The sequence below is a fragment of the Pseudorca crassidens genome, chromosome 7, assembly GCF_039906515.1.
Source record: "Pseudorca crassidens isolate mPseCra1 chromosome 7, mPseCra1.hap1, whole genome shotgun sequence".
Lineage (NCBI taxonomy): Eukaryota > Metazoa > Chordata > Mammalia > Artiodactyla > Delphinidae > Pseudorca > Pseudorca crassidens.
The window spans coordinates 96,841,330-96,856,975 of record NC_090302.1 but is presented as its reverse complement, the minus strand read 5'-3'; the positions used below and the strand labels follow the sequence as shown (position 1 = coordinate 96,856,975).

The 15,646-nt window shown below is 39.2% G+C and overlaps 1 protein-coding gene across 1 annotated transcript in view; it reads right to left on the bottom strand.

The window, feature by feature from the left end:
• Window positions 1-13,718, bottom strand: part of LOC137228089 (contactin-associated protein-like 3) — a 197,579-nt gene extending 183,861 nt beyond the window's left edge. The window contains exon 1 of the mRNA XM_067745051.1: window positions 13,529-13,718. Coding sequence (XP_067601152.1) covers window positions 13,529-13,613 — 85 coding nt within the window. The 5' untranslated portion in view covers window positions 13,614-13,718. The remainder of the gene's footprint in view (window positions 1-13,528) is intronic.
• Window positions 13,719-15,646: the final 1,928 nt, after the last annotated feature.

The following is a 15,646-nucleotide window of genomic DNA, read 5'->3' as shown; positions in this document are numbered from 1 at the left end:
ATGGAAAAATATATGTCTGGCTAATGGTTTATCTTCTCAAAGAACCAGCTTTTAGTTTTATTGGTCTTTGCTATCATTTCCTTCATATGGTCACCTTATGTTTGATAAAGGAGGCAAGAATATACAGTGGAGAAAAGACAGCCTCTTCAATAAGTGGTGCTGGGAAAACTGGACAGGTACATGTAAAAGTATGAAATTAGAACACTCCCTAACACCATACACAAAAATAAACTCAAAATGGATTAAAGACCTAAATGTAAGGCAGACACTATCAAACTCTTAGAGGAAAACATAGGCAGAACACTTTATGATGTATAAATCACAGCAAGATCCTTTTTGACCCACCTCCTAGAGAAATAAAAACAAAAATAAACAAATGGGACCTAATGAAACTTCAAAGCTTTTGCACAGCAAAGGAAACCATAAACAAGACCAAAAGACAACCCTCAGAATGGGAGAAAATATTTGCAAATGAAGCAACTGACAAAGGATTAATCTCCAAAATTTATAAGCAGCTCATGCAGCTCAATAACCAAAAAACAAACAACCCAATCCAAAAATGGGCAGAAGACCTAAATAGACATTTCTCCAAAGAAGATATACAGATTGCCAGCAAACACATAAAATTGCTCAACATCATTAATCATTAGAGAAATGCAAATCAAAACTACAATGAGATATCACCTCACACCGGTCAGAATGGCCATCATCAAAAAATCTACAAACAATAAATGCTGGAGAGGGTGTGGAGAAAAGGGAACACTCTTGCACTGTTGGTGGGAATGTAAATTGATACAGCCACTATGGAGAACAGTATGGAGGTTCCTTAAAAAACTACAAATAGAACTACCATATGACCCAGAAATCCCACTACTGGGCATATACCCTGAGAAAACCATAATTCAAAAAGAGTCATGTACCACAATGTTCATTGCAGCTCTATTTACAATAGCCAGGACATGGAAGCAAGCTAAGTGTCCATCGTCGGATGAATGGATAAAGAAGATGTGGCACGTATATACAGTGGAATATTACTCAGCCATAAAAAGAAATGAAATTGAGTTATTTGTAGTGAGGTGGATGGACCTAGAATCTGTCACACAGAGTGAAGTAAGTCAGAAAGAGAAAAACAAATACCATATGCTAACACATATATATGGAATCTAAGAAAGAAAAAAAAAGGTCATGAAGTACCTAGCTGTAAGACGGGAATAAAGACACAGACCTACTAGAGAATGGACTTGAGGATATGGGGAGGGGGAAGGGTAAGCTGTGACAAAGTGAGAGAGTGGCATGGACATATATACACTACCAAACGTAAAATAGATAGCTAGTGGGAAGCAGCCGCATAGCACAGGGAGATCAGCTAGGTGGTTTGTGACCACCTAGAGGAGTGGGATAGGGAGGATGGGAGGGAGGGTGACACAAGAGGGAAGAGATATGGGAACATATGTATATGTATAACTGATTCACTTTGTTATAAAGCAGAAGCTAACACACCATTGTTAAGCAATTATACTCCAATAAAGATGTTAATATATATATATATATATATATGAAACTGAAAGAAGTTAAAGTTGCTAGTGACAATTTAATCCAAATAGCTTAATCTGAAAAGCTTTATTGTTTAGAGAGATATAATATTACAGAAAGCTGAAACATATCAATGTACTGTTAGAGTTTCTAATTCTATGACATAAACTTATCTTTAAATATTCTTCTTTTGTAATATTGTCTTAATCTTGCAGTAGTAGTGATAATACTTTGAATAATGGAAATACCCAGTATAAATGTCTTTCCCTAAAATTGCTTATCTGATTATTCTACCCAAAGTCATGGACGAAAGTTACATCTCTGATTTTACACTTGAGATTAACAGGAGCAATAGTAATGGCTAAAATTCACTGAGGACTTGCTATGTTCCAGGCATTATTTATATGTATTAATTAATTTAATCTTCATAACAGGTCTATGAGATGGGGTATAATTATTACTTATATTTTTGGAGACAAGGAAACTGAGACACAGAAAGGATAAGCAAATTACCCAGGGTCACACAGCTGGCATTAATCAGTGGAAGCAGAAACCTAATCCAAACATTCCTTTCATAACCACTCCACTCCACTGCCTATCTGAAAGTGTGACTCATTATGTTAGTACATCTTGTTGAATTTTATAGTTTCATGCTGTTTGAAAGAGTGCTGCTGGAATCATCTTCATTTATATACCTCCACTGTGCCCTTCTACGTAATTCTGAAAATACAAACAATCTTTGTTTGAAAATAGAGATAGTCTTAAAGTGACAGCATGTGCATTTTGTCATGCCTTTGAGCTAGCTAGTCATAAAACTTCTCAAAGATAATAACAGGTTTTGTTGACAATAATGGCCAGCCATAAATAGACTCAGAAATCCCTCACCCTAGACCAGGGGGTCAAGTCTGCAAGCACAATGGGAGCTTCCACTTGATGTTGCAGGTTACTGGACACAGAGTCCATGGTTCTCACTCCCAGAGGCAGCTGTGACCCAAATGAATTTAGCCTCATGGGTGTCAAGGAGACAACTGGACACCTACACTGAAGTGCAATGGCCACCTGTGCACCTGCAAGCCCTCTGCCCTGATGCGCAGTGAGCCTTTCCCACCTGGATTAGATGCTGCTTCAAGTATCAGGTAGACACTATGAACCAGGCTTGGGGAGAATGCCAATTACACACTGCCCCCAGGCACCTCTGTTTCAGGCTCCTCCTGAATATGGAGCCTTGCTGAGATCAGACTTGATCAAGATCTCCCTAGACATAGTCATCTTGCCTAATAATACCTGCCAGAAGGCCTCCACTTTGCTGCTTGTTGGTCTTTGGTAGTTCCCCTGACACCTGGCCTTTTCAAGCTCTCCCTCAGGGCTTCCCAGCAACTCTTAGAACAGGCACCGTGCTTTTCATCAAAGCCTTGGGTCAGAAATTATGTCAGGCATTTTCCTACTGGAAGAAAACAAAACACTCAAAATCAGCCAATGGATCGTTCCATGAACAAATCCGTTGGCTAGTAGAGAGCTCAGGGATAGTCACATAAAAATCCATTTCTATTAGGCCACCTAAAAAATGATTATAAAATACACAGGGGGATTCTGCAGATATTCTATATACTTTCAAGGTAGCATATTTAAAATATATTAATTTCTCCATTTATTTGGTACTTACTGAGTACCATCAGCAAAGCACTGTAGGAACAAAGAAGCGTGATTCTGTTTTCAGGAAGTTTAAAATCCGATCAAGGAGGGAGATATGTAACCAAGCATCTGTTCTATGAAGCCAATAGGAGCCTGAAAGCTAGTGCTTTTCATAACAGATGTTAAACTAATTACCTAAATGGATTGTGCATTTTGCTTTCTTGTCAAAGTGATGCGGTCAAAGCATCTGGTCAAGGAACAAGTTGCCATCATTTCCTGGCTCCACCACTGATCACGAGGGCCACCCTTTCCTGTCACAGTAGCTGGGTAAGAGCAGTCACAACACAGACAAAACAGTGAAAGTCAGATCTGGGGATCTTGCTGGATGTTTTGGGAAAGAGAATCATTCACCTTTTTACTTATCCAACAAATATGTATTGAGAACCCACTGTCTTCCAGGACCATCCCTGTGCTCTGGGGATTAGGAAGTAGGAATAACAACAAAAAAGAAAGAGGAAGTCTCTGCTTTCTTGGAGCTCAAGTTGAGGGAATAAACAAATAAATACACGCTTAGTGCTTCAGGGTAATAAGGATCAAAGTCCAAATAGAAGAAAGCATTCTCTCTATCACTGCGACTAGGAAGGTTGACTTTGGACATGGAGCTACCAAGCAGATTCCTGCCTGAGCATCAAGCTGACGCTGGGAAGACAGAGCTCAACGATGAAGAGAGGCTGATCCTGATGGCACAGGCTCATCTGGATCTGACCTTGCCTGAAATGAAATGATGTGAACCAACAATTCCCAGTTTTGTTTAAGTCACTTGCCAATACCCCAGTCCTTCACACTCCCATTTCTTATTACTCCACATATAATCAAACAACCAGTAAGTCCCGAAAGTGTTCTTTGTGTGCAGTGTCACTTTTTCATTCTCACTGCCATCCTCCCACTTCAGTCCCTCTTTCACCTGGGAAATGGAATAACAGTGGAAGACCTCAGGGGGATGGATCCCACAGGAAGTAGTGAAGGAGGAAGAACACCTCTTTGGCTGGCCAAATCCACGTTAAGTCAACCCAGGAAGTCATTCGCCATCACCTCCATCTATGAAAACGGAGGAAGACGCTCATGGCGGCTCTGGGAATGTTGATGCTGGGGGTTGGGAGGGAGGCCTTGGGAGGGTGGGTAACCCAGTCTCATCCGTAGGGAACTGGGATCGTGATTAAGATACAACATATGGGGCTTCCCTGGTGGCGCAGTGGTTGACAGTCCGCCTGCCGATGCAGGGCACGCGGGTTCGTGCCCCGGTTCGAGAAGATCCCACATGCCGCGGGGCGGCTGGGCCCGTGAGCCATGGACGCTGAGCCTGCGCGTCCGGAGCCTGTGCTCCACAATGAGAGAGGCCACAGCTGTGAGAGGCCCACGTACCCCCCCCCCCAAAAAAAAGATACAACATATGTCCTTTTCATGCTCAAATGCGCAATAGCCTGAAGGATGTATCTTCCCACTCCTGTTTCACCTTGCAGCAATATTCATGAGGAAAAGGAACTTTTCCTAGGCAAACATGCAGCCTATCTTCCAACAAATGAATCCTATCACTTAGAAGAAGAACAAGTGAAATCAGCGATGCAAATCTCCCAAAGATCAGGTTTTCAGGTTTCTTAAAATAGATCAGTAGTTCATCATGACAAAAGAATAGTAAATAATTATGATCCAAAATTTATTCTCATAATCTGGAAAATCAATATTATGTTTGTTAACCTTGTACCATAGCTCAAAATAGATCATTTGACTTACCTCTAATAGGTAATTGACTCTGAGATCTGTCAATTCTACTGTGTTCTATGCCAGGAAAAGTATTTTTCAGAAATGTTCCTTGTCACTTTAAGAAAGCAAAGAGTAATTTGGCGTTTGCTCCCTTAAACTCTCTTATACATACCTTAACTAAACTCTATTCAACATATCCTCTTTCAGTCTCCCAATTTTTTTAACCCCTCGAAATGAGGGCATGGTTCACACCATAGAAAAGGATGTGCTCTGAAATGTCAAGGCTCACAGGTTTTCTTATCAGAACTTCCATGAATCGGGACTTCCCTAGTGGAGTAGTGGTTAAGAGTCCGCCTGCCAATGCAGGGAACACGGGTTCGATCCCTGGTCCCGGAAAATCCCACATGCCGTGGAGCAGCTAAGCCCACGCACCACAACTACGGAAGCCCTTGTGCCTAGAGCCCGTGCGCCGAAACAAGAGAAGGCACCTCAGTGAGAAGCCCGCGCACCACAACAAAGAGTAACCCCCACTGGCCACAACTAGAGAAAGCCCGTAGCCTCAGTGCCGCAATGAAGACCAAAAATAAATTAATTAATTAATAAATTAAAAAAAGAAAACTTCCATGAATTAACACAACGTTGCAGAGAAGCCTAAGAATCACAGACACACAGCAGCTAGCCAGCTTGATGACATTACACAGCTATTTTTTTCTTTTTATGTTGTATTATTATACTTTTAGTGTATAGCAATGTCCTTATTCTCAAGTTCCTAATCATCAAAGACACAGCAAACGTAAAGCTATATGACAAATCCTTAATTTTGATAATCTCCAAATATTTGAACAGATGTCTATAGAAACATATTATTTTTCTTACATCAGCCAAATCTGAGACATTAAAATAGTTAACAGCTCTTAAAATATTTTCTTCCATAATAGTTTATAATAGTTTATATTAAAATTACTTTCCTTGAACTGAATCAAATTACTGAGTTATTTTCTAGTGCTAATCAGATTCCCTTTATTATATCTACTCACCTTTAAATCAAAATCCTACCAGCCATTCCTTAGAACTATATTAACAGGAACCAGGACCTGGGAAGGCCTCAGAGGCAGGTTAAGTGCTGCTGGTTCTAAAGGTGGCTGCATACCAATAGCCTAGAACCTCCGACACGTGAAGGTAATAGCTTCAACTGGATCAGGGCAGATGTCTTTGTATTTCCTGATTGCTCACGTGCTCAGAAATCCAAAGTGGAGAATATCCGTTCTGCATGGTAACAAGTAAGAAATAGCTCAATCCCACAAAACTGGATTGTCACCTAATCCAGTCTGTGCCTCTCTTACAACTATTGACAGTGGTTTTTAATTCCTTCAGCAGGTCTCTCTACCCAACCAGCCTCCCTTAAGACACACAAACCTACGTACACACACAGGGTTCATTCTGCCACTTCTCCCACCAATTCACCACTCCGAGAAAGAGTATATTTAGCTTAACGTTATCAAGCTCTTTGGTTGCCTGAGGATTTATAAACGTTAAAATAAAAACTAATTACAACCTTGAGAACTGCAGGTGGCACCCGGTCTTATGTCTCAAGGCAGCAGGTCACTCCTGCATTCATCCAAGCAGCGATGTCACTGCTTGCTCCTAAGCTCCAGAGAAACCCTCTGTTGGGTCTTGAACACCCCAAGTAATGAGATGCTACTGAAAGGAGCATGTGGGGACCCTAGGTCTACGCCACAGCGTTAAGTGGCTTCTGAGGTTATCGAAACTGTCACTGATTCCAAACAAGGTTCACCAGCCCCTTCCTCCCACAGTGGTCCAGTGAACACGTGGCATAAAAATTCCTTCTCCACAGGTGACAGCCACTAAGACCAGAGATGGAACCACAGGTGATACAACTTAGGAACACATAAATTTAAATATCTGATACACCATTTACCATATCCCTAAAATGACACATCTAAAAGTATCATATTTGCCAGTTTAAAAAACAAACATTTTTTAAGTTTCTCTCCGTGAGTTAGCTATACCTAGCACATCCTCCATGAGTATCTTTTCCTGATGTACTACCAAGTAAAAACTTAATAAAAGCCATAGCCTAGATAAAATATATCATTTTTTCATTTGTGATTAACAGCCTTGGAGGGAGGGTTTTTTTTTAAACTGGTCCACTAAATGGGCATATATTTAAAAAAAATTATATAGTTTCTAACTTTAAACTACTCAAAATTTCAAGTACTTTGTGTTTCAATACTATTTCAAATCAGCACATTGAAAATACCCACTACCAGGAAACTAAGGAGAATATTTTTATTTTTTATTGCTAGCCAGACTCCCTATATTATTATTGAAAAGTAAAGTTTCTAATGAACCAGAAAGGAAATTTATTGTAAAGCAACACTCAAACTAAGCACATGTATTATCACACAAGGTTATGTATACACCTACCAGACATGTGCAATCTCTATGTCAGAGCATTATTTTCAGAAAGGTAAAAACACAACACGTACAAATATAGAACAAATGCATGTCAGAGAATCATAAACTCATTAATGACTAATCCAGTAAAAGCGCATTTTGAGAAACTAGGAATTTACAGGCATTTATGGAGGAACGTTAGAATGAGATTTGCTAGGTTACATAAAAACTGATCAATGTCCTTCAGGGCAATAAAACCTTTGTAGTTACCATATGTCCCTGAAAAAACAAAAAAAGAAATCATCAATTTCAGCGTCTAAACTCCAATCAAATAGTAAATGACCAAATCAGACATGGGTGCATTCTTCTAGGTAATTAAACAATCGTGGGCCTATTAAACAATGTTCCTGCATAATGTCAAAAGGTCACTCTATCATACCCTCTCTTTTTTTAACTTTTTATTTTACATTGGAGTATAGTTGATTTACAATCTTGTGTTAGTTTTTACAGTATTTACAAGTTGTGTATAACTTTAACTAGCACAAAGAATTTAACCTTATGCCATAGAGCTCAAACTGGAAAAAACAAGTATGATAGTTTGAAGGAACATATTACATATGGTTTACTGCCTCTCAGAAGTAGGTAGACATAAATAATTCAGTTTTTAAAAGTTAATCAATACGATACAACAGAGCCTATAGCAATCAGCACTGCAGCGGGCCCCAGGTAGGCAGATGGAGTGGGAACATTTTAGAAGTTGCTCTGAAGAACTTTGTATGTTGAAGCCAAGCCTTTAAAGGCTCTGAAAAGTAAGTGGGGAGAAGATCCAGAGGTTGATTTCATATTTGTTTTTCAGGATTAGAATTAGAATTGCAGGTAAACCCTGGATCTATTCATTCCAAATTGTTTGAACTCTTTTATACTTTTATAAGTATACTTGTATATTCAAATTCTGATTTTGATTTAAAGGGAAAAATTCAAATTTCCTCAGTTAATTGAGATTTTTGTTAGTGAATATGTCCTTTATTTAGTCCTTTTGAATGATTTGGGGTTTTTTTTCCAAATCAACTCAAAGGAGCAGACATTCTTGAGCTCCAGTCTTCTCCCCAGAACAGGCTTTCAGGCGTGGGAGAGTCACTGATAATGTGTCTTTAGGGTCATTTTGTTTGTTTGTTTGTTTGCTTAAAGAGTCTCCCCCAGTTGCATAAGCTTCAGGACCCTCACAGCTCTAGCCTTGCCTGTCACTCTGTGTTGATAGTCACATGGCCTTTGTAAGTTTTTTTGGAGAAAAAAATGTTGTTTTCCCTAAGTTTTCAAAAATATTCTGACCTCAGTGTTTCTGGGAAGTTTATTCAAATATGATTTTTTTAAAAACACGGTCCGTTTACCAGTTTGTTGAAGACTCTTCCCAAAAAGTCCAAGCTCCAGTGCTTACTAAATACTTCTCTCTATATTCTATGCTCATTTTCCCCAACATGTTTCACTGAATCACGAATGGATTCCCCATTCACCTGCTCCAGGGGCACATCCTCTGATAGGCTCCCTCCCTAAACCAAGGAACATATTACATATGGTCTAATGCCTTTCAGAAATAGGCAGACATAAATAATTCAATCTAAATATCAACCAAAATACTGACATTTTCTTATTCAGATTATATCTCTTCTTCCTCCCCAAAGATCTGAAAATTCATAAAGAAACAGTAGATTCACAGGGATAATCCTGATTAACTTGGAGGATTCGACTCACTCTAGATAACCACTAAGCACACTATTGAGGCAAAAAGAAGCCTGCACCAATTAAAGCAGTAGTAGGATTTTAGTCCATATTACCCAATGTGAAAAATTCTTTATGGACTGTATTGTCTTAGCACACATGGCATTACTTGAGATTGACTGTGCTCACATAGCAATAGAATATGCTGATGACACTTAGCAAATAATTACAAAGAATCTCTGCCCATTGAAATGACAGGAGTTCTGACAAACAATATCCTTGAGAAGAGACATGTGATAAACACACTATTAGACATTCACTTAAATCAATTCTCACGATTTTATACTTCTTAGCAGTTGTAGCATTATGTTCAGTTCCTCCATTCTGCAATGCATATATTTTTATACCAAATTCTTAAGGTTCATCATGTTATTGGGTTAGGATAATTTATACAACAAGTGTCTCACTATTATACTATATATGTTATTTTTATTTTAAAAGAATAATATTGTGGATAATATCTATTAGAGGATCATATTAATAAACTTTCATTAAAGATGATACAGTAACACTTTAGCACATAAGGAGCCATTGCTCCAGTGAAGAAAGGATTCAAATCTGATACAAATCTTCAAATTGAGGTGCTAATATATTTGCCTAGATCAAGCACTAGGTATTACATGAAGATCACATGTTTGTCTCTCATGTTGGCCAACAAAACAGGCTTCATCTGCTCCCCCAACCAAGGGCAGAGACCTCTCATATATATGCAGGATGTAACAGGGAAGAGACCTTGTTGGATAAAAACAAATCCTGATTACCACTCCTAGAACAGTGATTCAAGTTGTGTGCCCCACCTGTAGTGGGCCAGAAATACATCTTTTATTCTCACAACAAGAAGGGCACTTTTGACAGGGGAAGGAAACAAAAGGAGACTTCTAGAGAAAATTACAAGTACTGAGATTTAACAAGGTGCGGATGAGTGTGTAACACCCACTAAATTGAACCCCTGGGTCTATAAATGTCATCATTTACATCAAATAATCACCATCAACAGCGGCTGAAATGTCTAACACTGGCTTCAGTCCTTTTCAGAGACTTCAGTCCTTTTTCTATTCACTGGGGAGTAGAGTTAGGGAGGACAGCAGCTACTAGCTATAGCTTGTACTTTACTTATATGGGGAAAATAATTCAGCTGTAAATTCCAATTGTATTGTTCCTTAATCAGGAAAGAGTGAACATTACTCCTCAAAGTGACATGCGATCCAGGAGACAGATTTACAACACTAAATATGCAATCAAAATATTGACATTTTCTTATTCCGATTATATCTCTTCTTCCTCCCCCCAAAAAGATCGGAAAGTTCATAAACAAATAGTAGATTCACAGGGATAATCCTAAAACAGAGAGCTATTGCCCTCTTCCACTTGTGGCTCATGGTAGGAAGTGAGCAAACCAACCACTGTCTGCACAACAACTTCTGGAAAACAGGACTCTAACTTGGAATCTGTATTCTAACTTTCCTCTTGCGTTCCATTTAAGAGGATAACTCCATTAGAATAACACTTTCATCTTGACTAAATACAAAGAGTTCTAGAGGCAGACCAAGTAGAGATGCACAATTTTTAAATATCAGGTCCTAGGCCATATTTTAGAGGATGCTATCCATTCAACTTGTTTTATCTTCAAAAAGACAGAGAATAAGAGAAAAAAAAAAGCCCATGTTTTTGGCTATTTAGAAACATTACCCTCGCCCTGTGTAGACTCCTCCTGACTTAAAATTTCCCATTAATTATAAAGATTCATGTCAAAACATGGATAATTTCTGAGATGTCAAATGTTTCAACCAAGTTCTGTATGAGAGTATGTCTTATGCCAGAACCTCACCCAGGTTGACCCCCCATCTGACTAATTTACTACTGAGAACCAGTTGTAAATAGAGGAAAAATGTCACTGTATCCTTTTGGGGAGAAGATCTTTACCTTTTAAAAAATTTACATACAGTTCTCATTATTTTATCAGGGCTTAAGAATATTTCATTTTTGTTAGTTTTAAAGTCTTGTCTGACAAGATTACTTGAGTTCTTAAAACACTTCTTAGGAATAAAAGGTTAGCAATCAAAAGACTTGAGCAAATGCTGATGTTCGTGATTTCTTGTTGGTAGCCTAAATCCCATCCTGCTGGCAAACTCCTCTTTAGAATTTCTCAAATGATGGGACAGGACTAAAAGAACCCTCTACCTTGATTTATGTAGTAACAAATTTCAAACACGGGTTTGAAATACCTTGCTTGTATATACATCTACACATACAAACAAACACCTCCCAAATATTCGAGAGTTAAGGAAAAACCCAATTGGTCAAATTAGCTAATCTAGACTATAATAAGTTCATTCACCATTACTTCTACTGCTACAAAGGATACTGTCAAATGATATTAGCCATCAATTATCAAACACAGCTTGTGTAGCCTCTATGAAGCTTTAAGTCTGCAAAGACATTTAAATATATACTTGACACTTGAACAACTATAATAGCCATCTTTGTGGTGATCAAGGACTCTAACTGTAGTATCTAAAATGTTCTTAGCCATGCAAATTTACATAGGTACTTTTAACTTACTGAACTTTTAATGAGTACTAAACACATCTAAATAAAACAGAGGCTGAAAAGTGAAAACTAGCATTGACATTTGAAGAGTCAGCCAGAGACCCAGACAAACTGAGCTTAGAGATATATCCAATTCAGAAAAGGATATCTGCCTGGATATTCAGACACCGAGCACCTCAGAGCATGTGACTCTTAAAAAAGATGCTCAGTATGAAGAACATGATACCTCTGTGGATTTCAGGGAATAAAATACAAACAGAAAATAAAGAAATATCAAAATAACTGATCTTGCAATATCCTGTAATCACAACTAAGGAGACAAGAAAGGCAGCACAGTGCTCTTCTTCTAAGGGAAGGATTTTTGAAGCCATGTTTCCTTTAAGTAAGAGTGACCTCTGGTGACTTTTTAATTGCACCTCAGTGTACTATGTTAAATTATTCTACAATTCTTTTATACTAGCAAATCATTTAGTACTAGTCATTTTTAATTTCTTAGCAAAGTGATAAATGCTTTACTGCAGGACCTAAGGATTTCATGTAAATGCCCCTATTTTAATTAATTCATGGAAATTGTGCCCAAAGCTAAATTAAAATTCTGAAACACAGGGCAGTATTTTCTTAAAGGAGACTAAGGCTCATTTTCAGGAGTGACTCATATAATATGGCATTAAATGAGCTGATACTACATGATGACAACACAAACTTATCACAGCCTCGGGGCATATATGGATGAATGCTGGAAGGGTAACTATTTGTACAAAATGCTTTTCACTTTAGCACAAACTTCCCGGTAAGGGCAGAGTTCCCCAGCCCACCCCACCCCCGGATAAAACTGGATACCCAGCAACAAGTTCGGTTTCTAACGTGCCTACTAGCACTTTCTTGAAATGCATAATAGCTTGCCTTACTCCCTACAACCTGATTTTTAAAAAATTCTTGAGGGGGATGGGATGTGGATGTAGGACTAAGGGAACTTTCTTAAAATCCCTCAAGGAAAGAAAAGCCCTATGATGGAGATTTCAATCTGAATAACACTTCGAAAACTTTTTCTAATTTCCAGATTAAGATGCCTTGAGGTCCGCTGAATCAATCTGGCTAGCATCTTTAGATCAGACTCACATTGCCAGTCCAGAACTGAGAGGTTAATACATCTTCACTGAACCAACAAAATCAGAAACACAGCACATCACAATATACAAGCATGTGCACTTGCAAATGCACCTGAATGGCAGGTTATGTTTTTCCTTTAAGCAAAAGCCTTCTACTTCTGAGGGGTCTATCCTTCTCCTAATTCTGGGGACTATCCAGGTTTGCCGCCTGGGCTCTGCTGCGGAGCCTGCCCGCCGCTGCAGCGCCCGAGTTCTTGGTACCCGATTCCGCAGGGCGCCAACTGCAAACATCTACGCTAACGGAGGACACGGCCAGGTCGGCCAGCGATTTCTTTTCTGACATAAATCCTGCAAAATGAATTCATAGTCAAAAGAAATAAATGACATATTGGCATGCTCTTCTCTCCTCATCTCCTGCAATTCTCGCTCTGGTCTCTCTCTGCCTCAATATTCTCATGTTAATTTTAGGTTTTACTAGAACTTGAGCTTTCGCAATGAATATTCAAAACAACAGCACACAGACGAAATTCAGCTCCAGACAAGTTAAAACAGGCTTTGTGTATTACAGACTTGACAAGTGGAAAAACCATTGTAAACCATCCTATCCAAGCGTTGGGACTTTGCGATGTTTTTTAAATGCCTCATTTTCAGAAACAGGCCGGTGATTCCATTTGTAAAATTCAATTATTTTTTTAAAAACACGAATTCTAAGTTGTCAGTATAAGTTTTAAAAGATTTGCTGTACTCACAAGTATTCCCTGCTGCTAATGTACTCCAGGGCTGGGCAGACAAAAGAAAGAGCATCCTGAGGCAGGCTCCCGCGGCGGGGTCCATGTTCACAGTCGCCGGGGCTCCCCACCCCAAAACCCACGGCGTCCAGACAGCTGCTCTGAGCCGGGGTCTGCAAGCTCCCTCCCGCTCAGGGTTGCCAGCGCTCCCTCCTCCCGACTCGGCGAACCCGCGTAGCCGGCGGGGCGGGAGCCCCAGCCTGCAGCCACACCCCCACCCCCACCCCCACCCGCTCCCGCCGCGCTGCGAGCTCCACGCGTCCCGAGCGCTCCTGGCGGTGGCGGGAGGAAGTGCGAGTCAAGTCGGTGAAGGTCTTCAACCTGCGCTTGCTCCGAATCCGAATCCGCGGTCCTAGCTCCTTCACCTGCAGGTTTCCCACTCTGAACAGCTGAGCAGTTCAGTGGACTTCAGTCTGAGACCGAGCTTCACCACGCTGATGATGCTTGAACATTAACACTGATGCTAGGAAAAATGTGAGTTTTTTTTTTTTTTTTGGTTGAAAAGAAGTTAGGACAAGTAACTAATCCGGTTTGAGGAAAATATTTACATGTACTGAGAACTGTTGTAAAAAAGACTGTTTTTGTTTTCTCAACTCATTTAATGATTTATATTTAAAAATAAAAACCTAAAGAACCTTATTATGGTAATCATTTAGAAATATATACGGTTATATATACAGTGTTATGTGTCAAAATACATCTCAATAAAGCTGGAAAAAAATAAAATTAAAAAATAATTAATTAAAACACCGACCCGACTTCTACTATAATGTCAGCATTTTATTATGTATATTCCTACTTGGAGATTTGAGAATTGTGGTCAGCAGATATATAAAACTAAAAACTGGCATACTGGGAGAAGGAATCTTACTCCAAATATCATCACGGAAGTGACCTTATGTTAAGTAGGTAAATTGAATACATTTAATTGAAGAATGAAGAGTTTTGAATCAACTTCTATATACTGTATGTGTATTCCTTTCCATTCAAATTCTTTAATACAATTACCCAAAAGTTCATATTGAAAAATGATGGAATATAAAAGTCATCTTAAATAAATAGATAAATGGATAGATAGATAAATTGTTTCAGAGTATACAGATAGAGGCCTGATGGCCCATGGAGGAAGAAGGATTTCAAGATCCATGACCTTGAGATAAGTCACGTGGCCTCCTCTACTTCCTAAAGAGGCTGCCAGCAGATGTAAATGAAGGAGGTATGAGCATGGCATCACTAGGATCAATACTCTCCTAAAACTGTGACCAGACTCATGACAAATGTGCTGAGACTTAGGAACAGGGTCCAGGCATTCTTGCCCCATCCAAAGTGATCAGAATATGAAAGTAACTTTAACGTTGAGCAGGGCATTATATGCCTGAGAACAAAGCAGAAAAGGTGTTTTTATTATTTCTATTCTGCAACCTGGGTAAAAAACAAAAACAGGAATAGAAAACGTAAATAGCTTGGCAAGGCCACAGAATTTACAAGTAGAATTTGCCCCAAATATATAGATTCTGATCCCAACGTTCCAGCTTTCTCCACTCCTACTCAGGGCCCCTGGGAGTCAGGAACTCTTCCCACCCACCCCATCAATCAGCAGTCCTGGGAAACACTGAGCAAAGCTTGCTCGGAGGGTGAATTTAGAACCTTGAAAAAAGCCACAAGTGGTAGAGTGACCTTCATTTATTAGTCAGACATTTTCCCAGTGCCTAATACATGTCCCAGAACCTGAATATTTTATTTCTAATTTTTAAAGCAAAAATAAATTAATGATTTACATTAAGTGTCTAATATTTTTTAAAGCCTATACAACAGTCTGTGTGTGTATGCTTGTGTGTGTGTGTGTGTGTGTGTGTGTGTGTATAAACTAAATAAATGGTCACAGCATTCCTTTGATGTTACTATGCCCATTTAATGGATAGATAGACTAACCTCAGAGAGTTTAATGGATATGTCACAAAGCAAGCCAGACTTGGAAGCCAGGTCAGCTGAGCTCTGAAACCCCTTCTCACCGGCCCTCCGGTCTCTGAAACAGAAAAGTTGTCACCTGTGAAAACTCTATTCATTTGTTCATGGGAA